Here is a 27,109-nt window from a genome sequence, read left to right as displayed (position 1 = left end):
CCCCTTGGCTATATCTACGGTACTTGAGTTTGACCAGATTGTATTTATGGATAGTATATCCGATCGGGTTGGATAGCAGACAAAACAAAGGTGTTCACTGTACCTCGCTTCACATGAGAATAATAAATCTAAACCTCCTGAAGTTGGGATGGGAGCAGGGGAAGAGGCTTTTGTTGCCATTGGTCCCCAATACTGTAATGTTTTATAACACCATTTCTATTTTTAACAGAAGTACTTCATCGTAATGCAGAGTGTGTTTTACCCCGATGAGCGAATACAAGCACGGTATGTAGTCTCTTTAAGTGTTAATTTAACACTTGTTAACACATAAAATAAGTGAACCTCCAATGACAATTTTTGTTAGGTCTTCTTCACTGCACTTTCGACTAATTACTGCTTTTCCCGTCTGCACATGACCAAGATAACACTATCCATCTTACAGTCATTCAGACTGTTTCCACAATTCCTCAGGGAAGAGTGCGAGGAATTGAACGCAACTTTTAGGTGGAATAAAACTTTGAATGCATTAAGAAGGCATTTGCTCTTGCATTTGCATTATTAATGTCCTGAACTGCTACATTTCCTCTCACCAACATTCTAAACCACTTAGCCCTTGAGTGTGACAGCAATTACTGTGTTAAACTGTTAACCAACGTTACTGTCTTCCCCAGGTATGACATCAAGGGTTGCCAGGTTAGTCGCTGGACAGAACCTATCCCCGAGGGTAGCAACATCATTGTGGTTCTGAAAGACATGAACTTCGAAGGGAGCACGATTGGCCTGGGTAATGAGCAATTTTCAGTGCTTGTATTTTCATCTCCCTGTGACAATTCAACCTTCTCTTTGTAAATCCCCATAAAATGACTGCTGTAGCTGTGATACTGGTGTTATGGTCTCGTTGGGCAAATGGGAATTGCTGATGAATACTAGGCCACCCCTAGTGCAACCTGAATTCAAATTGTTACATCTACAACTTGAGTTCAAAAGATAAAAGCTAGTGAGCTGTGAGAATTAATAATGTTCAGTGCTAGTTATTAATAAACTGATGATGCTGTTTACTAACTGATCAACTAATGCACTTCACGGTTTAAGGAAGTACTTGATGTAGGAGTGATGGTGTTTATGCAGTGAATGCTGAGTCCTCATGTAAAGAGGGAAGAGGGGGCACATCAGCAACCTCTCACATGTTCTAACTACTGGGTGTGACACCCAACCTGGAACAGTGTATAATTTACGGTTAGATCTGAAGCTGGCTGGATCAAATGCCAAACCAACCCCTTCTCCATCATTCCTTGGGAAGTTATTCCGCTGGCCGGGAAGAACCAAATTCCCATCAGTTTGGAAGAAAGATGATTTTTCCATCATCTTTTGTGACAAGCGATAGCATTCACGAGCAGCTGCGATAATCTCCATCCGAATAGATAATTTAATGTACCTAACCAACCCAAGGTATTTGCTGTGTACATTGTAAAGGAGTTGTGCAAAAAATGGATGACCAGAAGCTTGGTCGAAGAGAGAAGTTCTACTGCCTATGTTAAAGGTGCAGAGAGTGAGATGACTGATGCAGGGTTTTAGTGTGGGAACTCCAGAGGATGGAGCCCAGCAACTAAACTGAATGGAGCCAGTGGTGGAGAAAATCACATTAGGGGGCTGCAGGAGGTTGTAGGGAGGGAGGAGGTGAGAGTTCGGGAAGGATTAGGACCATGAAAAGCTTATGAGAATTTTATGGCTCTAGAATGCAATAGGGCATTGCAATTCCTGCCTAAGAACCAAAGACAGACACAAAATGCTGGAGTAACTCAGCGGGACAGGCAGCATCTCTGGAGAGAAGAAATGGATGATGTTTCAGGTCGCGATCTGCCTGTCCCGGTGAGTTACTCCAGAATGTTGTGCCTATCTTCGGTTTAAACCAGCATCTGCAGTTCTTTCTCACACTGCCTATGTGCCAGTTGTGATCACCCTAACTGTACTGTCCTTTTGATCTTTCTACGTTGCTTTGGATTCCTGAAACGTTTTGTTCCAGATCAGCAACGATCCTGGCTTGTGCGGCAAGTGAACATTGATACGGAGTATCTCCGGGCACTGCACGTCCTGGACTACAGTCTCCTGGTGGCCCACCAGCCCCTGCACCTTGATGAGCAGCAGCAGAGCTGGTCCTTTGCAAACGTCATTCTCCGGACCAAGAAGTAAGTAGCTTTAGAGGCACACAGAGGCCACCCGGATGTGGAGGGGATGCTTCCAGTAGTGGCAGAGTCTTGGACCAGAGGGCACAGCCTCACAATAAAAGGACGTACCTTTAGAATGGAGATGAAGAGGAATTTATTTAGCCAGAGGGAGGTGAATCTATGGAATTCATTGCCATAATGGAAGCCAAGTCATTGGGTAATTTTAAATTGGAGATTGACAGATTCGTGATTAGTAAGGGTGTCAAAGGGTACAGGGAGAAGGCAGTAAAATGGGGTTGAGATGGAAAAATAGATCAACAATGATCAATAGGCCGGATAGCCTAATTCTGCTCCTGTGTCTTATGAACCTCCATCTCATCATGAACCCGTGTGTAAATCTTGGATGAACAAGGTCTAGCACACGCATCAATGGGCCAAATGGCTGCCTCCTGTGTTACACAATCCCACGGGTACGATTGATGCTGGACTTCTATTGTTCAGGTGACAGGTCAATAGCATTATCATGGTTCAAGTCCCACTTCAGGCACTTCAGCCATAATCCAGACCAATACCGCCATGATTGAAGCAGTGCTTCTAAGATGTTTTCTTTCAGAGGAGACCTTAAACCAGGATCATATCAGCCTAATTGGGTAGAATTAAAGATCCTTCAGTCATTGTGATGAGGAAAACTATAATTTTGTCCCAGTGTCCTGGGAAGGACAATATTGATCTCTGAAATAACATAATGAAACAGCTTGTGAATCCCCATGATGTGCTGGTTTGTAGGTTAATTTCCATCTGTAAATTGTCCCTGGTATGTAGGGTAGACAAAAGTGCTGGAGAAACTGAGCGGGTGAGGCAGCATCTATGGAGCGAAGGAAATAGGCAATGTTTCAGGCCGAAACCCTTCTTCAGACTGGTATGTAGGGAGTGGATGCGAAAGTAAAGGGCCTGTCCCACTTGGCCGTCATTTGCGCCTCATTTACGCGTCATATGTAAAATAGGTCAACGTGTCGTTACGCGCGACGTCGCACGCAAATCAAGTGTATCATGCCGTCTGGTGCGCGTGACGTCATTAGAATATGCTGCGGCGCCCGGCGAAGCATGGTTACGCACGGTGACGTGAGACATCAGGACGACAGCGTGGTTATGCACGTGATACACGTGATACATCAGGACGACAGCGTGCGATGCCAATGCGTCAGTGTGCGTATGCGATACATCACGCAGGTGGCGCGCGAGGATTTCGCGCAGCACGAAATCTTGGAGCGCCGCGCGGTACCGCTCACAACTCCATACTCCTCCACGCCTCTCCATGCGCCCGTCCAGCGCTACCCACATGCTACCCGTGCATCACTACGCGACTAACACATTTTTGGAGGTCGCGTAAATGGCGCGCCAATGACGGCCAAGTGGGACAGGCTCTTTAGATAACACAGAACTGGTGTGAATGGGTGTGGACTTGGTGGGACGAAGAGTCTGTTTCCATACTGTATCTTGTAATCAATCAAAATACAAAGTCAGGAACTCAGCGGGTCAGGCAGCATCTGTGGACGGAATGGACAGACAATGTTTCAGGTCAGGACCCTTCTTCAGACTTTGTCTGTTCATTCTCTTCACAGATGCTGCCTGACTAGCCGAGTTCCTCCAGTACTTTGTGTTCTGCTCATGATCTCAGCATCTATTGAGTCTTCATTAAAGCAGCTTATCTGACCACTGCTCCGTGTCTGCATGTGGAGCCTCAATTACAGAATTGGCCAGGTTTCCCTGTGTTATTACAGTGGCTGTGTTTGAAAGAAATAATTAATTGACTGTGTAGCTCTTTGGGATGCATTCAGGTGAAAATAAGCCTTAGAGAACTCCATTGCCCTCTCCCACAGATCGATGATCAGTGGAGGCAGCCCTAGTCACTCCACTGGGACCCCAGTTCCAGGGCTAGTGGAGGAAGAATCGACTGTGCTGGTGCCTGAGGTTGTAAGTGGCACAGACAAGTGCCACGTCAAGGAGGTCCCCAAGGCAACGGTGTCCTCAGTAGACAGCAGTAGGTCGGACATGGAACTGACCGAAGTGTCGGTGCAGAATCGGCGACTGCTGCCCGGATCCAAGAACTCCTTGCACATCATCGACGGAGCCCAGAACCGCTACTTTGTGGGAATCATCGACGTCTTCACCGTGTACGGGTTCCGTAAGAAGCTGGAGTACCTGTGGAAATCCATCAGATATCGAGGCCAGTCCTTCTCCACTGTCCATCCTGACAAATATGCCAAGCGACTGTGCCAGTGGGTGGATGACCACACAGTTTAGGAGCTCGGGTAGCTTGAGGGAGGGTGGGGAAACACTGGGGAGGGGGAAGAGGGCTAGAGTTCAGAGTGAGTCCGAGCGGTGAGGCTAACTTCTGCCACTGGGTATATGTAGTCTATGACCCGACAGGTCACTGGGTGGGAGGTTGTCCTCTCGAGGCTTCACCAACAGGTGGTGAAGCATTAATGTCAGTCACTGGGGGAAACTGACCTGTTTCTGTGCTGTAAAATGCTTGGTGTAAAGACGTCAACATTGCACTTGCTAGAGCCACTTTCAAATCAAAATACAAGAACAAATTCACTGGTCACCGCATAAGAAAGCTGTCCAGACTTGCATGATGCTCTAGACTGCCTTAAATGGAAGGGGAAAGGAAGCTACTACCATTGAGCCTTAAGTATAGTATGTGCACACAATTCCTCTTCATTAACGTGGGTGAAGCTTGATTTAAAAAATATACTGCATGCAGCAAATCAGAGTTCCAGAACACATAGCTGGTCTTATCGGCTCTCTCCACACAATCTAATCTTCAAATGTCATTGCCTTCCCTGACTAAAACTGCTGCTCTAGCCCACTCAATGAAGGCAGGGACAGGGGAATTCTACATCAGGGTAAACAGTGGGCAGGAACAGAAGCACTCCATATCAGGGTAAAAGCACCTGCTAAAACCAAACCCAGTACCAGGTCAGCAGAGTGAGGGAATGGTATCCTGACCAAGATCCAACTCCCTGTTGATTGTAAACTACAATAACAGAATGGCTCCGGCAACTAATTTGCAGAAGAACATATTTCTGTATTTCCTCATGACATAACAGCAGCCCATCATGTTCTATTAAGATATTTGGACAGTACATGGATAGGAAAGGTATGTGGGCAAATGCGACTAGTTTAGATGTGGCATCTTGGTCGGCATGGGCAAGTTGGGCAGAAAGGCTTGTTTCTATGCTGTATCACTTCATGACTCAATCTTTGCAGTCTCATAAAGCAATCTCTGACTCACACGAATTTCCTTTTAACCTATTTTCCCGGCATTCCCATCAACTCCCCCAGATTGGATCACGCACCTAAACACTTGGGGCAAATTGCAGCAGCCAACTAATCTACCAACCCATGCTTATTTAAGATGTGGGTGAAAACCAGAAATCCCAGAGGAAATCCATACAGTCAGAGGGAGAACGTACAAGCTCTGCTGTAACGCTGCGGCTTCACTAGTTGCACCACTGTGCTGCCCGAAATAAAATAGTAACAACTGGTGAAAATAAAATTTTGAGAGTTCCTAATTACAGCAAGTTGGAATGTCTTGTTTTCAAAGGGTGAGGATTGCAGATACAAAGATTATTTGGATTAAAGATGAAAGGAATTGGGCATTTTATTGGAAAGGTACTATTTTGGAGAATAATATTATTTGGACAGTTCTCAAACACATGGTATGGGTATGATGCCCACATGGAGACCTGTACTGTGTTGTCCTGAAATACTTTATCTCCTGGGTGAGTGAGTCAGTGACCTGCGGCCAGATTTAAGGCAATTGGCAAAATAGATTTACGTGTACACTTGAGACGGAAATACTTTGCGACACTCTTTCCCTCTCAATTATTCTCAGTTTTGCATGGCTCAGTGAGGAGATTGGATTACAGTGTCAGAGTGCTGCCCTTGGTTTGTGAGGAAGATGACTGGTAATCTGTCGCTCAGCCTTAAAGTGAAGCCAGACTGATCACTGAAATGGGAAATACTGGAAATGTACAAAATCCACCAGCAGATTAAAAAGCCTGGTCAATGATCTCGTTGAACATCCTTTATTGACAACAACTACTCGAAAGATTGTTAGCCTGCCATGTGGCTCACCTGCACTCCCATTGAATCACGGACATGTAAGTGAATGAGGTGATTCAACACACCCTTGAGGAACTATCAGAGGTATCCTGCAGAACCAGCACATAACCAGGAGCTCCAACAAAACAACACACTGCACAAACAGAACCACACAGAAACCTATTGGAACCGTCATTGGAACCACGGCACCCGAGGGAAGCATCTCATATTCTACACCATAATAAAATCACTTATTTGCTGCATCCCCATAGAAGCAGCTCATATCTTGAACTCCAATAGAGTTACCAAATATACTGCACCCTAATGGAACTACTTCATGTGCTGTGACTATAGAACCACCTCATGTACCATAGGCATATATGTAGCATAGAAACACCTCACATATTGCATTCGACAGGCACAAAAAATCGGCATTATAACGCCCATAAACCCAAATGACAATAGCAAGCCCCATTTGATTCATATGACTTGTAATACACATTCATACCATGTTAGGACACTTAGTAATTCTGGAACCACGATTTGGAAATGATATTTTGTCCTTATTTGATGCCACTCTGGACTCTGAACCGGAGGGTTAAGGGTCTAGGTATAGGGGTTCAATAAATTTGTATGTAAAATATGGAATCTCAGGCATCGTAAATAATTCACTTGCACTGTGCAATAAAATGATTTTTCCATTCCGTTAATTTTTTGTACACTGTGGTCAGAATGAATCAAATCTGAAAACCTCGAGTTTGAACAGTATGTTTCAAAACCTTAACACATCCAAAATACTTTGTACCTGACAGAATATTCCAGAAGCTCACTGATTGATGCTACACACAAAGCGCAGCACCAAATATTGCAGAGCAAGATTCCACAACAGCAATATAATAGGAAGCAGATAATGGCCGGCATGCCGGTGAGAATGAACCGCTGTTCTTGAAAATAGTGGCAAGAGATTCACCTGACAGCATGTTCCACCCTATATTCTCAGTGGACAGTACAAGTGATGGAAAGCCTCAGACTGGGGAGAAGTGGATGTTACAAGGATGTCCAATCAAGGCACTATTACCACATTAGCCCCTGAATTCTCTACAATTGTCCCGTTATCTCTTGTAGGAAGTTTGGATCCAACTGTTTAATCTAATGGTGGACAGAAACAGCTTCATCAGTGAACTCCTCATGGGCCTGAAATGTATCATATTTGAGTCGGGATCACAGAATCTGCCCTGACTAGTTCACCCAATGTCAGAACTCTTGTCCCTTGTTACCTGGGAACCCTCTGTTCCATAGTGTCCAAGGGAAATATTATGTATCTGGTGAAATTTGAAATAAAAAACACAAAGTGCTGGAGTTACTCATCAGATAGATCCAGCATCATTCCCCCACCCCAGATCATCCCATCACCATGGACATCTGGTTTAATAGTCTCAGTGTGAGCAGCAAGGTTCTGACTGTGAACTCTGGGCTAGATTTGACCACATGTGGTCATTGAACGGAGATATTAAGTCTCTGTTCCTCTTTCTACAGAGGCTGCCTGACATGCTGAGTTTGTTTTGTTTTTCACTCCCACCTTCTGCCCTCTGCCAATGTCCCCTCATCCATGACACTGCCTCTGGTATCAGTCGGGTGCTGGAATGAGAGAGCAAGTTAAAGCAGGCGGGATGAGCAAGCTCCACGCCTTTGGTTAGAGTAGATCAGATAGAAATGACTTGAGTCAACCTGACTTTGATAGACTCTGCCTCAGTGTGGATGAGTGCAGTCTTTATAGAAAGCAGTCTGTTAGAAACTTAAAAGCTGGAGATAGGGAAATGAATATTTTAAGGAGAAGCAGAATAGAAATTATTTGCTGATCCTGCACGAAATGCTGAGAAGAATTGCTTTACATTCCAGCGGAAGAACTGGCCTTGGAGGGTTTGCACCAGGTCCTTCAGCAATGGCGAATCCTGGTTATCGGTTACCCATTACACACTCACACAGTTAGGGTCTGTTCCTTCTGTTTCCTGTTGTAGGTTTTTACTTGTTTTTTCTGTAGCTGGGACCTGATTCTGACATGTCAATGGTGCCACCTTTTGGTACATCAATATTTTATTTTATTAAAAGTCCTGAGGCAGTTCTCAGGTATCGAACATGTTCTGATTTTACAGAAGTACATAAATACTTTGTTCATGTCAGAAAACACACAATATTCACTAGATATGGTAACCTTATCTCCACGGTGCTGTAATGAATGGCATCAAAAGCACACAAGACATTAAGGAAGAACAATTACTAAAATTGGAGCGAGAGGAAACTAAACCTGAAGTTTGTGGGAATGAACATATGTAGGTGCACTGGAGTTTTGAATTTAATATGGGAGCTTGCTGAAGTGTAGGAATGTCCATAAGTCAATGTCCTAAACCAGGAAGGGCATGTACATAAATAGAGAACAGGGACTGCAGTTTTAAACTTTGCAAAAACATGGTAGTAACGAGCTGGGTAGCAGCAGAGTTCACGTGGACATGGTGAAACTCACTATCAGTAGCACATGAGACATAATATGGATAGGTATGATGCATTCTGCCGAGAAATGGCAATATAATAGAAGAATTAATGAGTCCATCTTACTCATTCTTGAAAATGGCAGAGCACATTAACAAGGCATTTGAGAAATGGGGATATAGAATAAAACAATAAAATTCATGCTAATACTTAACAAATTTCTGATTGCTTTCACTTGATGAGGTTTTGCACAATAATTGGCACCAAACTTTAGGAAGGCGGAGAAGAAATAGAAAAGGTTTAGCAGGATGAGACGTGGATAGGATGTATGAGGAGATTTTGGAGAATCCACGATTCTTCTCCTGAGAACAGGTAAGTTAATGTGGTAAACTCAACATGATTTCGAGGCTTTGAGGGATTTTAGTAGAGCAAGCAAGAACATTGTGTTTCCTCTTTGGTGGCTGAGAATTAAGAGATTGTTTTACAAAGTAACTGGTGCTAGACGGGAGGGAATGTGAGCTAGTATTTCTGCACTAAAAACAGCAAGTTGCAGCTGGTAGAGGTGCTGTATCTCTAGCTCAAGTCCTGCACTAGGTTTTATTTATTAATTGATAGACTGTCAGCATTTGTTGTTGTTCGCCCCACCAATGACCCCGAGTTGACAGCATTGAAGGGTCTGCAGTCACAGCCAGGTCTAGATAACAGGTTCCCCTCCCTAAGGGACATCAGTGAACCAACCGGGTACTTGACATGATCTTATAATGCCATAAAGGGGAGGTCATTTAAGACTGAGGTGAGAAAAAACTTTTTCACCCAGAGAGTTGTGAATTTATAGAATTCCCTGCCACAGAGGGCAGTGGAGGCCAAATCACTGGATGGATTTAAGGGAGAGTTAGATAGAGCTCTAGGGGCTAGTGGAGTCAAGGGATATGGGGAGAAGGCAGGCATGGTTTATTGATAGGGGACGATCAGCCATGATCACAATGAATGGCGGTGCTAGCTCGAAGGGCCGAATGGCCTCCTCCTGCACCTATTTTCTATGTTTCTATAGTTCCTATTGCTGAGGCTAGGTTATTTAAATTCCAGATTTGCTCATATTTAAGTTTCTCAGTGGCCGGAGCAGGATTTGAACTTGTGTCACTGGGTCTGTAATCCAAAACTCAGGCAGCTGGTGCAATAATTTAACATTACGATTATGCTTTTCAACAGCAGCACTCGGCTCCCTAGAGGGCTAACATGCCGAGTCAATCAGGTTCTGTCTCCAATGAGAAATCTTCACAAGGCTCCAACAGAGGCTACAGTTTAATGGGCCAGTACAGGAGCTCAGCGTTTAATAATCAGTAGTGGAAGCATTTTGATTCACACAGTAACCAGCACATTGATCTCATCAGTGCATGCTGCTCCTTCCCTGCATAGTGCATCACTCAACACTGAGATCTCTGGCCCAAGACTCACCATTCAATTTTCCTGTAAATCAGAAAAGACTCATTGCAAATGATTCTCCCTCTCCGACATCACTGCTTCTACCACAAGAAGGGGCCAAGTAGGAAATTGTGAAGAAGGAAATGATCTTCAGATGTAATTATCACCAGGACAAGATGGCAACGATGATATGTGGGCCCAAACCGCACACTATAGAGGGCCACAACCAGGTGGCCAAGATTTAAAACAAGAATTATCATTACTAACCAATTAAATAAACATTTTCGATTATCCCCTCAAAAATGGGTGCGATTTGAAAAATAAATAGTCCTCCTTTTCAAGAACAGATAAATCCAAGCACATGGATAAATCAAATATTTATCTTGAAAGTAAATACCCTCATGTCATGTCTCACTGCCTGACGCGCAGGTTGACAAGTCCTGACCCCAGTTGGCAGGGTCAGGGGTTGATGCAGCCCCCATCACATGACATGGGTGACTAGAGAGGTCAAGAATCAAGATATCTACCAACCGGCAATGGAACAGTGAAATTCTTACTTGCTGCAACTTAACAGGCTTGTTAATGCAATAACACACATAAATGAATATATAATAATCAATAATAACCATAATACTAGATAACCATAATAAAGCAAAACCAAAGTCCGTTGAACGACCAAAGTCACAAAGGTCTGTAACAGATCATAATTGCTGAGGGAGTAGTTACTATTGTACAGTAGTTTAGTTTATGGTTGTCACATGTACCTAGAAAAAGTGAAAAGCTTATGTCTTCATGCTATCCAGTCAAGAAAAAGACTACATGAATACCATCAAGCCATCCACAGTGCTGAGTAAAGGATGAAGGGTACAACAGTATACAACAGTATAAGAGTATTCAAGAGTAGAGTCTTATGGCTGCTGGAAAGAAGCAGGACCTGGTGAACCACGATTTTCATTCTCTAGTGCCTTCTTCCCAATGGTGGTAGTGAGATGAGAGCGTGGCCAGGTTGGTGTGGGTCTTTGATGATGTTGGCTGCCATTTTGAGGCAGCACCTACTGTAGATCCTGTGCTGTTCGATGATGGAGAGGTCAGTAACTGTGATGGACAACCACACTGCAGCTCCTTTGTGCATGGGCGTTCGAGTTGCCGAACCAGGCCGTGATGCAACCAGTCGGCATGGACTCTATCGTGCACCTGTGGAGATTTGATGGATGACTCGGGTCTGGGGCGACTGGTTGCGCAGCACAAGTGGCCTTCCTGCCTGAGAGGCTGTAATGCCAGCTGAACTCTTCCTGGTCACTTCAGCTTAAATGAAGGAGATAAACGCTTAACATGTTGTGCATGCAGAGAGTGGTGGACACAATCCTCCCCACCGTGTACATGAGGCACTGCCACAAGGCGGCGCCACCTATCATCAAGGATCCCCACCATCCAGGCCATACCCTCTTCTCACTGCTACCATCGGGCAGAAGGTGCGGACATCTCAGGTCACACACCACCAGGTTCAGGAACAGCTATTTTCCTACAACCATCAGATTCTAGATCTCATCTGTTTAACCCTAATCCTACCTTGACAATGCAACACTTTGGACCACCATTTGCATTATCATGGACTTGTTCATTTTTTCCAATAGTGTTCTGCATTAATGTCTTGTTTTTTTTTTGTAGTCTTTCACCTTTTAGGAATTTTGTGTAAAATTTATACATAACTTGTTTCTGAGTATTTGAGTCTTTGGGTCAGTGAAGCTGCTGCAAGCATGATTTTCAATGGACCAGTCCCTCATCATCGAAGGTCGACACAAAATTCTGGAGTAACTCAGCGGGACAGGCAGCATCTCTGGAGAGAAGGAATGGGTGACATTTCGGGTCTTGACCCTTCTTTAGACCCTGAAGAAGGGTCTCAACCCGAAACATCACCCATTCCTTCTCTCCAGAGATGCTGCCTGTCCCACTGAGTTACTCCAGCATTTTGTGTCTACCTTCGATTTAAACCAGCATCTGCAGTTCTTTCTTACACATTTTGTACCTCATCATCCTTTTGCAAATGATAATAAACTCAACATGACTTGATGAGTCGGAGTGAATGATGGGAAGCAGCTGGAGCTACATCATCCCTAGCCAGCCAACAATCAAGCCCCAGCCTAACCCAGTGAGAGCAGCCTCACGACCAGACTCAGCTCTCAGCCTCTGACAGTGCACCCAGGTTTAGCAAAGGAGCCGGGGGTAGATATATATTTTAGCCAGCAAGTTGGGATCTGGAACGTAATGCTTTCAAATGCAATTGGATATTTGCATAATAGCCGAAAAACATTACGAGGACAATGGTGAGAGGGCAATCGAGTGAAACTAATTGAAAAACTCATTCAAAGAAATAGCATGGGCCTGGGACTCATTTGTTGCCTCTGATTGCTTCAACTACAGCACTTAAATCTAGAGTACAGAATGTTCCCGTTGAAAGTATTAAAGATCTTTTTTTCAAAATCACAACATATAATTTAACATTATAAATTGCATTCAATCCGAGGCCTTCTGCTCCAACTAGTCCTATTATGTTCCATATGAGACTCTTCTCACCTGTCTTCATTTAATTCCACCAATAAATCCTTATGCTGATTCATCCTTCTTGCATTTATTCATCCTCCCCGTGTGCATCATCAGTATTTGGCTTTAACTACTGCACATGGTCACAAGTTCAAAACAGTAACCGCTCTCCAGATGGAGATGTTTTCTTGAATCACTGTTGCATTTACCACAGACTCTCGGATATTTACTGACCTTAGTTTAAGGTGTTCCCTGAGTGGAAACATTTCTATACCACCATTATCAGGGACTTGTGCCCAATAAATGCCGTGCCGTATACTCTCTCATGGTCAAGAAATAAATGATACAGACACCGAATAGACATCAATCTGAATAGTGAGATACAGGCCCGTTTTCTTTCATGTCCATCTTCCATGTTTCAAATGTTGACATCGCTGTCATTGTCCGCCCTGAATAGGACACAAGCTTCCGGCGACAATCAGTGGGAGCCATCAATTGTTGCAACAGATGATGGTGGAAGCAGAATTAGCTCGGGATACTTCCAGTTTCCAGCTCCGTGATGTGGACGCTTCTACTCTGGGGCCAGACACAGGCTGGGCCCACTGTCCACACACAACATGGTTATCAAGACAGTTCCTACAAACTGACTAGTCAGCAAACATTACTCCAGGTGCTTAAAAAGTGTGACTTGAACCATTCAAGAACACAAGAATGTAAGGAGCAGGAGTGGGCCCTTCAAGCCTACTCTCCATTCATTGTGCAAGACTGATCCATCTCAGCCCATTTTCTAGCTATTCCAATAACCCTTGATTCTCTTTACTTGTGAGGGTGTTTTTCCTGTGTTGCCTGCCTACTCCTCATCCACCAGGGCAGTCCCTCACTCCCTCTCCATCTGCCCCTGCTTTAGAACACTTCTTTTTAAGTGATATCCTCAGTGGTGAATGTGCCACTGGAGGTCTGGCCTCTGCTGCAGCTCCAGAACAGGAGCAGCTGTCTCAGCCGGAGACACTTGCTGCACCTGGTGCACCAGGACCTGCTCGAATGTTGGATGGATCTGTGAGCTCTTCCGTGAAGCAGGATAAGGTCATAAGTGAATTAGGCCATTCGGCCCATCAAGTCTACTCTGCCGAAGGTAGACAAAAACGCTGGAGAAACTCAGTGGGGCAGCATCTATGGAGCGAAAGAATAGGTGACGTTTCGGGTCAAGAACCTTCTTCAGACATTCAATCATGGCTAATCTATCTCTCCCTCTTAACCCCATTCTCCTACCTTCTCCCCATAACCCCTGACACCTGTACTAATCAAGCTGAGCTGCCCAGCCGCACTTCACCCTCACTAATAACCTATAAACTAAAATACTGACAGAAAATACCAGCCCACTTTTGACTTGCACTGAATTGAACCCAAATGCTGAGATACTCCTGTGGACCCCACTCACCATCACCCCTCCCTCATTCACCAGCACCTGCATACTGATGACCACAGCACTCAAAGGAATATTATATAGAACATAGAACAGTACAGCTCAGGAATAGGCCTGTCAGCTCACAATGTCTGTGCCGAACATGATGCCAAGTTAAACTAATCTCTTCTGCCTGAACGTGATCCACATCCCTCCATTCCCTGCAGAAGTGACAGGCGGCTGGCGAGTCCCTTATAGAGAGACCTCCACTGAGGACTAGTCCCGCCATCAGGTGGAAACATTGTGGGAGGGGCAGTGCCGAGGGAGTGCGGCACTGTGGGAAGGGTGATACTGAGGGAGTGCTGCACTGTCAGAGAAGGAATACTGAGGGAGCGTGCCTCTGTCAATCTGCAGAATGACCAGCATCTGTGACCAGCTTCAGGAAGACAGATTAAACGTAGGAAGTGCGAGGCCATGTTCTTTGTAATCCCTCAAAAGGTCCACGGACAGGGATGACTTCCTGAATTGTCGTGGATCTGGTTCACTGGACCCATGGGCTGGTGGATCGGCAAGCTTCAGCAGCGGCTGGGACAGTGGCCGCCGTGTTCCCTCTTGCTGGCAGCAGGGACCTGGTCACCAGGTGTAAGGTGGCCTCAGGTTTACTGCACGTGGCACAGGGGTGACCGCTACCCTCTCCTGAGCCAGGACATTGCCTGAGCCATCTGCCAGTTCACCCAGAGATTCACGATGGAGGGTGTCTGATGCACAAGTTCCCAGACACCCAGGAGAGAGCACTGGATGACATGGGGGAGAGAGTACTGCATAACACCCAGGGGGAGCTGCAGGTGACATTGGGTGGGGAGTGCACTGGGTGACACTGGGTCGGGAGGGCACTGGGTGACGCTTGAGGGAGAGCGTTGGGTGACACTCTGAGGAGAGCATGCCCAGCATGCTGTTCCTAGGGACGCACACAGCGACAAACATGGCTTCCTCCTATAAGATCATCAGCTCGGTGAACGATACACTGGGCACTGCCCAAAACCCATTGGTCTTCTGGTGCAATGAGATATCCATAAGGGAAAGCTGGCACCTGACACATTCCAGGCACCTGGAATATGTGCTGAGAGAAACACTGAAGCTTGGTGCAGCCAAAGCAAAAGGTTTTTGGAGCAGGACTTCAGTCTAAGGTCCTGCCACAAATAGACATCGAGGGGCTGGCCCTGTGTAATGTCCCTGCAAACACTCAGAGGGTGCATTGTTCAAATAGACCACTGAGCATTGTTGCACTGTACACAAAATGAATTAACTAGAAGACACTGTGAATATAAAGAAAACCATCCAATATTTTATTTTTCCCGTATCCATTTTATGACTAAAGATTAATTTTGAAATTTAAAAAATGCCCAACATGCCTAGAATGAATTGTAAAAGCTCCATAGAAAGCTATGAAGAAGTCTAAAGAATGCGTCTGAAGAAGGGTCTCGACACAAAACGTCACATCCATGTTCTCTAGCAATGCTGCCTGACCTGTTGAGTCACTCTGTGTCCTTTTGTGCATTCACCAGCATCTGCAGTTCCATGTTTGGAATTTCACTGCACCTTAATTGGTACTTGTGACAATAAACTGACCTTGAAACCTTGAAAGCTACGTCTTGCCCACCATAAAACGGACAATAGGGACACAAGAAACTGCAGATACTGGAATCCTGAGCAAAACACAATGTGCTGGAGTCTCAGTCTGAAGAAAGGTCCCAACACGAAACGTCATGTGCTCTTTCCCTCCACAGATGCTGCCTGGCCCACTGAGTTCCTCCAGCACTTTGCATTTTGCCTAAAATATTTTATTTCACAACCACGGCTTCCGTTTCTTAACGGCCTCATGCAATACTCTGGGCATTTCTGAAACTTGCCAGAGGCTCTGTTTGAATTTATGTTATTATATAACCCCCAGGCTTCATCAAATTTGTCAAAATATTTCAGCTTTGTTATGATTAAGTAGTTAATATTCTACATATGAGAATATTTTTCAACTGTTTGTGTAATGTGGAAGAGTATCCAGTTGGCAACAGACCAAAGTAATTAAAAAGTTTGTGCAACCCAGGCAAGAATCACTTGAAATTGGGTTTAAGATGCCCCAAGATGCAAGATTTTTAATACATTTTTGAAAGAAAAGCACTGTTATATTTTATTACTCTCTTATTACATCTGCTGTTAACAATACACCCTGGGCTGCAGCTGTTTTCTAAATAAGAGGTTCAAGCTTTTGTAGACACACTGATCAGTCATAGTTCACGTTATTTCATACATTCGGCCCATTGAATCTATGCTGGCTCTTGGTGCATCCCCATTTGTCCCATTTGCCCACTTATTACCCAGATCTAGTCATTCACACAGACAGCTTAACACCTTCCCAATCTCCCTCAGTTTTGCTCTCCCACACCCTTCTACCAGAAAAAAAACAGGGGCACACTGAGACTCCCCCGTTTCTGACCTTGTGCTCCACGAGCCTCCGCATCTAACACATCAATATCTGACTTTTCAACCAGCTACAAACTGATCCCACGTCCCATCTACACACGTTTCTCTCTGTCCCACGATATTTCACACCCCATCTTCCATTCTTATCAGATTCCACCATTTGCACCCTTTCATTTCTGTCCTCCATTTATCGCCTCCAGCCTTGGTTACTATTTCCACCCTCTCCCCCCTCCCCCTCCCCACCCCCTTAACTCATCTGCCAACCAACCCCATCCAAGGTGACTTGGATAGGCTGGGTGAGTGGGCAAATGTTTGGCAGATGCAGTATAATGTGGATAAATGTGAGGTTATCCATTTTGGTGGCAAAAACAGGAAAGCAGACTATTATCTAAATGGTGGCCGATTAGGAAAAGGGGAGATGCAGCGAGACCTGGGTGTCATGGTACACCAGTCATTGAAAGTAGGCATGCAGGTGCAGCAGGCAGTGAAGAAAGCGAATGGTATGTTAGCTTTCATAGCAAAAGGATTTGAGTATAGGAGCAGGGAGGTTCTACTGCAGTTGTACAGTGTCTTGGTGAGACCACACCTGGAGTATTGCGTTCAGTTTTGGTCTCCAAATCTGAGGAAGGACATTATTGCCATAGAGGGAGTGCAGAGAAGGTTCACCAGACTGATTCCTGGGATGTCAGGACTGTCTTATGAAGAAAGACTGGATAGACTTGGTTTATACTCTCTAGAATTTAGGAGATTGAGAGGGGATCTTATAGAAACTTATAAAATTCTTAAGGGGTTGGACAGGCTAGATGCAAGAAGATTGCTCCCGATGTTGGGGAAGTCCAGGACAAGGGGTCACAGCTTAAGGATAAGGGGGAAATCCTTTGAAACCGAGATGAGAAGAACTTTTTTCAGACAGAGAGTGGTGAATCTCTGGAACTCTCTGCCACAGAGGGTAGTCGAGGCCAGTTCATTGGCTATATTTAAGAGGGAGTTAGATGTGGCCCTTGTGGCTAAGGGGATCAGAGGGTATGGAGAGAAGGCAGGTATGGGATACTGAGTTGGATGATCAGCCATGATCATATTGAATGGCGGTGCAGGCTCGAAGGGCCGAATGGCCTACTCCTGCACCTAATTTCTATGTTTCTATCCTTCACCACCTATTCCTTGCCACCTCTTGCTCAACCCCTTCCCCTCTTTCTTTTCTACCAGCTTTCTCCTCTCTACTCCATCACTCTGAAGAAGGGTCCCGAACAAAAACGTCGTTTGTCATTCTCTCCACAGATGCTGCCTGACCCGCGGAGTTCCTCCAGCACTTTGTGTTTTACTCAATATTCCAAAATCTGCATTCCTTTTGTGAACAAATCTTCGACCTCTGGTCATCCCACACTCAGTCTACTCTATGCCCCTGTATCTATCCATGCCCCACTTAGATGTAGATGCCTCAACACTCAACTCTGCCCCAGAGATGCGACTTACGATGAACGTTGCCCTTTTAAGAGGCTGCACTGCCGATGACAGATGGGATGGATGAGGGTTTATCTGAGTGTTTGGTGCGTTCCCCGAGCGCCACGTTGCTGATCCGGTGGGATTAGCGAGAATGACAGGACGGGGAGCCGGCCTGAGAGTATTCCGTGCCCGGGTGCATGGGCAGCGGCAGGTGTAGGGTGGGCCCCACCGGTATTGCCCGTTTAAGAGGTGGTGCTAGTGTGAGCGGATGGGCCGCTGGTCCCGGGGACACAGAGAGAGACAGAGGGAGGCAGAGGGAAGAGGAACGGGATGGATTTCAGCGTGAAGAAGCTGGCCTCGGGCGCCGGCGTCTTCTTCACCAGAGCCGTCCAGGTGAGGCCCGTCTCTCGGATTTACAGTGAATGTTTGTGTGTGGGCGGGGAGAGGGAAGAGGGGGGTTGAGGAGGGGTTGGGGGAGTGATGGGGGTGAGGACTGGGGGGTTGGGGGAGAGTGGAGAGGTAGGGGATGGGGAGTGAGGGGTGGGAAAGGGGATGGAGAGTGGGAGGGTGGAGGGAGTGAGAAGGTAGGTTGGTTGGGGAGATTGAGGGGGTGGGAGTGAGGTGTGGGGGGTGAAAGTTGGGGCTGAGGTGGGTGGGGAGTGGGAGGTAGGATGGGGGGAGTAAGGGGGTTGTGAGGGTCTGGGGGGAGTGAGTGATGGGGATGTGAGGGGTAGTGCTAGAGGATGGGGGGAGAGTGAGGGGTGGGAGTGAGAGGGTGGACTGTATCTGCCCCCCAGGATCAGATGCAGAGGCTCGCAGAGCCTGTTCCCGCCCCTCAACTTGTCTCCCACCTTGAGAGGGGCACAGAACCAGAGAGAGAGAGAGAGAGATAAACGGGCTGAGAGGCTGAGGTGGGACCTGGAGACAGACGTGGGCCGAGGCTCAGATGCAAAGCAATAGACCAGAGGCTGTGGCCGGGGTACAGGCACCGAGTGGCAGCGAGGGGGGGAGGGGGAGGGGGGGGTATAGGAAGGGGAAATCACCCTAACCCAGACCCTGAGACAGAGGCAGTCTGACAAGTCGCCCCTGAACTCAGAGTCGGTGAAGTAGGCAGTGTTGACCCCCTGTCCTCTTTTGACGGAGGCATTGTTGACAAGAGCTGAATGAAACCTTCGGCTGTTGAAGTTGACTGGTGATTAAAATACAAGTCTTGAGGTGGAGATTGAGGGGGGATAACTGGCAGAGCTGCCAATATGTGGGAACTGTGTCAAATACGGTTGCTGTTCGACCACGGGTTTTGCTTTGATCTGAGGGAACCTCTAATCCTCAATTGGATCTTGAATTGAGCTGTTCCAGATTGCCTGTGAATCTTTGGGCTGCTGCAAGGTTAAATCGCAGACATCCCAGATATCTGTGCCTGCGCGGTGCTGCTTGCAAGGTCGAGGGTGTTGGAAGGGGAGTAAGAGAGGGTCGCTGGGTGCCGCGGACAGACTGCACTGGACCCGTTGCCTGTCACAGAAACGGGGATTTAGATTAAAACCCCCCTAGCCGAATAGAAGCCGGTGAATCCGCGTGGGGGCTGCGACAGTGTGAGCAGCGGGGGGTGTGGGTGTAGGCAGAGTGTGTAGAATTAGGCCATTCGGTCCATCAAGTCCACTCCGCCATTCAATCCTGGCTGGTCTATCTCCCCCTCCTAACCCCATTCTCCTGCCTTCTCCCCGTAACCTCTGACACCTGCACTAATCAAGGACACGACGGGGTGTAACATATTCCATATGTTCCATATGTCGATTAAACTGAACCCCATCTCCCCTTTCGGCACGACCTTAACTGAGAGGCGACCACCTTCCTGAATGCTGGGATGTTTTGGGGATAAAGTGTCCTTGCAACTTTGGAAGGGGCAGTTTTGGAAACCCAATCTCCCCCCTCGAGGCGGGACCCTACACACGTCATTGCAATTTTTTAAAGATGGGTTTTAAAAAAAATCTTCAGCTGCATGCTCCTGCAATTGCCCTTCCTTCTGCTTTTTGCAAAACCTCGGTTGATGTTTCTCTCCCCCGCCCACATGCCCGGCGTGTGCAGTGTAATCTGATCTCCGGGAGAGGTGTCCTGAACCCTGGCGCTTCTGAAGAGCGTCTGTGACTCTTAAAGGGGCCACCGCGCTGGCTGCAACACAAACTAAGCCACGCGTGAAATTCATGTGTCAGTCCAACCATCCCACTGCAGAGGGGCGAGAAATTAGTCCTGAACCTCTCCCTCCACGTTAGAGGCGAGGAGTTCACCTCCCACGTTCCCTCCACCCAGGCCTATGTCTGAAGAAGGGTTTCGGCCCGAAACGTTGCCTATTTCCTTCGCTCCATAGATGCTGCTGCACCCGCTGAGTTTCTCCAGCTTTTATTGTGTACCTCCTATGTAAACATTAGTCAATCCAGGCCGTTGGCTTTAAATAATAACGATGAACCACTGTAATTGGCATTTAATTTTAGAAACGGACTTGCATTTCAATAGCACCTCACGCCAATTGCCGTCCAATCACTGTGGCAAGGAAACACGCTGTCACACATAGTGGTAACTGCGACAACACAAGAGATTGCAGATGCTGTGATCTGGAACAAAAAGAAACAAAATTCAGCTGGTCAGGCAGCATCTGTGGAGGCAGAAGGGTTGACGATGTGTCCAATTGAGACCCTGCATCGGGATTGATCTGAAATGTCATCCTCCATAGATGCTGCCACCACAGGAACAGACCTTTGGCCCACAATGTATATGCTGAACACGATTCCAAGACCAACTCTTATCTGCCTGCATAATTCATTTCTCTCCATTCCCTGCATATCAATGTGCCTATCCAAAAGCCTTTTAAACGCAATTGTATCTGCTTCCACCACCACCACAAAGGCAGTACTTACCACTATCAAGTTAAAAAAAAAATTGCCCGACTCATTTTCTTTAAACGTTACCCCTCTCGCTTTCTAACTGTCCAAACTGTTCCTCCAACAGTGTTGGATTGGCCAGTAGCCTCTGTTCTTCTGGCCACTTGAATACAGCATAAACGTCTTGCTGATTCACACGACTCTGTCACACTCAATCTTGTCGTTGGGCGGTGTGAGCTGAGTCGGGCATGTGGCCAGGAGCTGGTGCAAGTAGGTGGGCCTTGAGTGGTGGAGAGATCTGCAGGGGCCTTTCAGTGCTGAGAACCTGCTTGTGATCTGTCTTTGAATACAAAGGCCAGCGCATAGGAAGAGAGATTGTTCGAGAAGCAACAATGTTGGAATGAAGTTACTTAGTCAGTGAGGGGCTGGATCATGAGTAGAGTTTTAAAGTTAGGACAGGAAGTGTAATATCAAGGCCTGACATAGCAGGTGTCGTTTGGTGACTCCCAGGCCTGGTCTAAATGGACTTGAGTTTGGGCTGGCTCCACAATACCAGGGGTTAGGAATATAAAGGCTGGCTGAGCCTCTAAAAGAATATTCCCCAAGAAAGACTTGTCCTACCGGGTCATTCCTCCTCCCCACTCCCATCGGACAGAAAATACAGAAGCTTGAAAGTCTGTACAGCCAGACTCAGGAGAGCTTCTTCCACTCTTATCAAGTTTCTGAATGGTCTAATGTAAGCCAGAGTCCTGTCTGATTTACTTCTACCCGATTGGGGACATTGGACTTTTGTCTGTGGAACTGGTGAGAACTACACTCTTTACTCTATATCTTCCCCATTGCTCTACCTCGTACTTGAGTTTGACGATTGTATCTGGGTATAATGTTATCTGATTGGATAGCATGCAAAACACTGCCTTCCACCATACTTTGTTACATGTGACAATAATCCTAAATCTAGTTGTGTCTATAGGTTAAAAATGCGTGGAATAGGGTTTCTATAGCAGAACAGCTGAGTCTTGCATTATGGCAGAGATAGATTCTCAAGCTGTGGTCAAGCGTGACTTTGCGTTTGCCACGGGTCTGCTTCAACCCTGGGCAGTGGCAGAGAGGGATGGAGCTGCCTGATGGAGGGACTCGTGTAGGTGGTGGAGTTTAAGCTGGCTGTCAACAGTGTTCAGGTGCAAACCGGCCCTGTGCTTTCTGACCATGTTGCCAAGGGAACATCATGTCGAGTAGGAAAAGAGAAGGGGTTGGGGATGAGTCTTCCTGGAAGCTCAGAGGCAGCGGGGCAGTGGCAGGACACAGAGGAGATGTGTCACTTGCTCTTTGTGTGAGTAGCTGTGGCATCCTTTGCACCCATCTGAGACGGCAGATGGGACTAGCCAGTTAATCACTCCTCTGGGAGTCGTGCAATGCTCCAGCTGGTATGTCAGCTCTGACTCTCTGCCTGGTATTCAGTGGGACCAGACCATGATGTTTCCCACCCACTGCATGGGGAAAATGACCATTGTCCCGTAGCTTTACCTGAGCACCAAGACAAGACGCGGTGCTACGCACTGTCAAGAATCATGTATGTTTAAATGTCTTATGTACTGACAATGAAACAATGAAATTGTTACTTGTCGCAGCAGAACAAGCCTGCAAACACAATGCATAAAGATAAATATATAATAATAAATTCAATAGATTAATAACCAAAGTGTTAGTACAAAAACCGAAGTCCTTGGTGCAACCCAAGTTCATAGTGTGCAGTGTTTAAGAACCTGCTGGTTGTTAGTAAACAGTCGTTCTTGAACCTGGAGGTCACATTTTTCAGGTTCCTGCACCATCCTGATGGTCGGAGTGAAATGAGAGGGTGGCCTGGGTGTTGAGGGAGTACCTGGATTGACCATGCAGTATCTACTCTCTGTAATCCCCTTCATTCAATAATGCACTTCAAGTGTAACTGGAGTATTCGACTACAGATCATCTTGGTGATGTATGTGCCTTGAGCTGTTTTGGTGCATTGTGGGGAACCAGGGAGCAGTATAGGCTGGGGACGTCCTACAAACCCAACCAGAGATTTGAAGCAATATTGAAGCAGGGTTTGGCTGGAAACCTCTGGCACATTGTATCTGCTGTACGGTTGTGTTGCAGAATGTGGGACCCAGGAGACACCTCTCTCCTCCCACGAGCCTCTGTTGGCTTCTCTCACGAGTGGCACTTGTTTTTATTTTCTGTTTGTTGAGGTGTAAATTGCTCAGGAGCCAGTGGTAGGAGAAGGGTGAGGTTATGGAGCAAAGAGAGATTGGAGTAGGGGCGTGTGTGTGTGAGCTAGGCTGCGGTGTCTGGTCAGGTGAAGGGAGGGTGGGTTGTTGGGAGGGTGAAGTTAAGGAGGAAGGTAAGAGGTGAGGTCTGTGGGATTAAAGTAGGGGAACATAGGGGAGAGGGTAAACACAAAATGCTAGAGTAACTCAGCGGGTGAGGCAGCATCTCAGGAGGGAAGGAATGGGCGATGTTTCGGGTCGAGACCCTTCCTCAGGAGAGAAGGAATGGGCGACGTTTCGGGTCGAGACCCTTCCTCTGGAGAGAAGGAATGGGCGACGTTTCGGGTCGAGACCCTTCCTCAGGAACGAAGGAATGGGCGACGTTTCGGGTCGAGACCCTTCCTCAGGAGCGAAGGAATGGGCGACGTTTCGGGTCGAGACCCTTCCTCAGGGTCTCTCAGGGGAGAGGGAATGGGTTAAGGAGTGTGGCTGTAGTTTGAGGATGGGGTTGGGGGGATTGTTGGAGAGGGGGAAGTGCTCTGTTAGAGAGAATGGGAAGGGGGTAACAGAGGACAAGGGTGTGGGGAAGAATCTTGAGCAATTTCCTGTTTCCATTCGTAGCCTGCTTCCTGTTGTGTGTCCCTGTTGTCACACTGGAGGTTTCTCTGCCCACACAAACCTCTAAGTCTCGCCATGTCCTCCAGTGTCATCCCAGCTCTCCCTCCGCCTGTCTGCTCTCAGTGGGTCCTCTGTGACCACGGTTCTGTCCACATTCTCCAGTTTGTTGCACTTTGCCCTGTCCTGCACCGTTCCGGGTCTTCCCGACACTGTCCTGCTGATTCCTCAGGGATGAAGCGAGTATTTGGCTCCTGTAACCCCACTGCTGGGCCTTTGCCGTGCACTAATTCACCTGCTTGCCTGAACTGTTGCTGCTCACAAAACTGCCTGCATCATCAGCATGCCCAGTGAATTTAGATTTTAGAGATACAGCGTGGAAATAGGCCCTTTGGCCCACCAAGTCCATGCCCACTAGCGATCACCGTGTACAATTTTTACCGGAGCCAATGAATCAATATAAAACCTGTACGTCTTTGTGGGAGGAAACCCATGCGGTCACTGGGAGAACCTACAAACTCCTTACATACAGCACCCATAGTCAGGATTGAACCCGGGTCTCTGGCGCTGTAAGGCAGCAGCTTTACCATTGTGTCTACCAGAGCTCGGGGCTTCTTTCTGTTTGAATTATTCCCGCTGTAGTGTTTGGATTAGCTGCAGGAAAATGGTGCTTCCAGCATCTTCCATTTCCGCTCCGTGCAGCCGGGAAATTGGGCAAGGCCCGGTTAGTTTTAAATCATTCAGTGGACTTCGCTGGCCATTATCTTTGTCCTCTTGCTGTGCAATGTAATAGCTCCGAGAATGAAAACTGAAGTTGACATTTAAAAAAATGCATGCACTTTGTCAGGGAATCTGTTTTGTAATTATTTAGAATAAGTGACTGATGCAGAGATTGATCGATTGCCTCAGGGCTGAGCTAACAATTTCTTTCCTGCTTCTTGCGCCTGAACTTGTAAAATGGTGACAAGCACAGGGAATTGGGCAAGAGTCTTTTAGTTTCCAATTGTTCAGTCAGGCATAATGTTGTCAGGAGTATCAGCCAGTGCATGTTGTGCTGCTTGGTTTAACCTCTCACCCAGGTTGTTCATGTCTCTCGAAGCTTCTTCACATAGAATGGTCAATGGTTTATTTATTGTCACGCTTACAGAGATACCGTGAGATGCTTGTTCTGCAGGCTCTGCAGTCAAATTGTGCTTTATACACTAGATCCTCCTCTGGAACTGCACGCAGAGTCACCAGATGCAACCTGCAACTTCCAGGTCTCTGAAACAAACGTCTGATCTTGACCCGAGGCGAGATGCAATTTCTTGTATTCTCAGTTTAAGCTGGATCTATCCTGACCACGGGTGCTGTCTGTGCGGAGTTTGCACGTTCACCCTGTAGCCGCGTGGGTTTTCTCCGGGTAAACCGGTTTCCTCCCACATTCCAAAGATGTGTAAGTTTATAGAAACATAGAAACATAGAAAATAGGTGCAGGAGTAGGCCATTCGGACCTTCGAGCCTGCACCGCCATTCGATATGATCATGGCTGATCATCCAACTCAGTATCCCATACCTGCCTTCTCTCCATACCCCCTGATCCCTTTAGCCACAAGGCCCACATCTAACTCCCTCTTAAATATAGCCAATGAACTGGCCTCAACTACCTTCTGTGGCAGAGAATTCCTGAGATTCACCACTTTCTGTGTGAAATAGGTTATAGGTTAATAGGGCCTCTGCAAATTGCCCCTAATAGAATGTGAAAAGTGGGATAACATGTACCTAATGTCCAGGTGATGGTTGGTCGGCGTGGACTCTGTCGGCCTGTTTCCGCGTTGAATCTCTATACATGTCCTCACATCAATAGATGGATAAAGTAGGGGAAGGTCTAACCCAGCACAGTGCCATCGGCTCCTTCCACTGCTGTGCACTGTGCTGCATTTAAAGGGAGAATTAAATGACTAGTTGAAAGATTTGCAGGGCGTAGGGGAAAGAGTAAAGGAACAGTCTTTAATCAAGAGTCTGGATGAGATCAACGGGGAGAATCCTTCTCCTGATTTTCTCTGTGAGAGAAGAATTGGTCCGAATGGTGTTGTAAAAACCAGAACTGCATTACTTTGTGCAGTTCAACTGGCAATAAACTCTAATTTTGTAGACCTTGGGCTGAGTGTGGAAATGTCTTGTGCTAAACTGGAGGCAGGAAAATCTAGTGTCCTGTATTATCATTGATATATAACCAAATGATGTAAGGAGAGTTTGTACTCTGTGGCTGTCACCTCGTTGCTTTACAGAGGTCCCTAAAGGATTATTTTCTCTCTTCCAAAATTTGGATTGCACATAGATATTTTGACACAGAATTAGGTTGTTAGCCCATGATGCTTTTCTTCCACATCTACATAGATTTAAGAACAATGAAGTCTCAAATGGACTACTAATTCTAACTGTATTCCTAATGGAGATGAACGCTCAGAAATCCCGCCCACTCCAACATGAGTTGTCACACTTCAGTGCTTTTCTTGCACCGTTGACTACTTTTTGGATGGTTGGAGAGACGTGAGATGTGAAATGTCTTGTTGATCAATTTGATGTCCATCTGTCTCTCTTCCCCCAGAGTATGTATTTTTGGGCTGAGTGCATCTAAGATGGAATGTTTTTGACACTCATCATGAGCTGAAGTGAATTGCCTGCCATTTTGTCAGTGCGTAAAATGTTCCACGTCCACTGCATCCGATGAAAGCTGCTTAAAACGAATCATTCTGCTAATCTTGTTTTGCACTGAACAATATTCTTTGCACAGGGTAGATGAGGATGAGTCATCGTATTGATCGAGTTGCCGGTAACCCTGGTAACGTGCATTTCAAAGATGGCGTCCCGGTTAATGGAACATTAATGAGAGAGGTGAGATGGTAAGCACTGGCCTCCTCATTACCAACAACCCGGCTTGGTTTCTTAACCCACTTTATTCCTGCTGGGGATGTTTAATTTTTTCTACGAAGTCTGCCTATACTTATTGTAGTTACTGCTTTAAATCTTACAGTTACCACTTTAAAACTTTGATAGTTGAGGTTCAATGGACAACACTGAATAGGGATGTTAACTGTGAAAGTTGTTACTGCACTTTTGTCGCTGATGTGTCGTCTCATCCCCCCCCCCCCAGTGTATGGAAAAGTTGGGAAAAGATCCAAAGAAATGGGGAAATATTGGGAGGAGGCTTATGCTGAACAATAATCAAGAGCACCAGGACAACTGGCCTGTCTAACATGCTGTTCACTAGAATCAACCTGCTTTTGTGCATCATCGTAGAGGGACAGCACAGAAACAGGCCCTTCGGCCCACTGAGTCCAT

At 46.4% G+C, this 27,109-nt stretch overlaps 2 protein-coding genes across 11 annotated transcripts in view; both read left to right on the top strand.

The window, feature by feature from the left end:
- Window positions 1–6,985, top strand: part of pip5kl1 (phosphatidylinositol-4-phosphate 5-kinase like 1) — a 49,471-nt gene extending 42,486 nt beyond the window's left edge. For both annotated transcript variants that reach the window (XM_033048672.1, XM_033048671.1), the window contains 4 exons: window positions 230–285; window positions 672–784; window positions 2,024–2,186; window positions 4,046–6,985. In XM_033048672.1, the coding sequence (XP_032904563.1) occupies window positions 230–285; window positions 672–784; window positions 2,024–2,186; window positions 4,046–4,469 (756 nt within the window). In that variant the 3' untranslated portion in view covers window positions 4,470–6,985. The remainder of the gene's footprint in view (window positions 1–229; window positions 286–671; window positions 785–2,023; window positions 2,187–4,045) is intronic.
- An 11,304-nt stretch (window positions 6,986–18,289) lies between these two features.
- Window positions 18,290–27,109, top strand: part of sh3glb2 (SH3 domain containing GRB2 like, endophilin B2) — a 65,397-nt gene continuing 56,577 nt past the window's right edge. For all 9 annotated transcript variants that reach the window (XM_033049138.1, XM_033049137.1, XM_033049136.1 and 6 more), the window contains exon 1: window positions 18,290–18,441. In XM_033049138.1, the coding sequence (XP_032905029.1) occupies window positions 18,379–18,441 (63 nt within the window). In that variant the 5' untranslated portion in view covers window positions 18,290–18,378. The remainder of the gene's footprint in view (window positions 18,442–27,109) is intronic.

Source organism: Amblyraja radiata, chromosome 32 (genome assembly GCF_010909765.2).
Source record: "Amblyraja radiata isolate CabotCenter1 chromosome 32, sAmbRad1.1.pri, whole genome shotgun sequence".
NCBI lineage: Eukaryota > Metazoa > Chordata > Chondrichthyes > Rajiformes > Rajidae > Amblyraja > Amblyraja radiata.
This window is presented reverse-complemented; position numbering and strand designations above follow the sequence as displayed.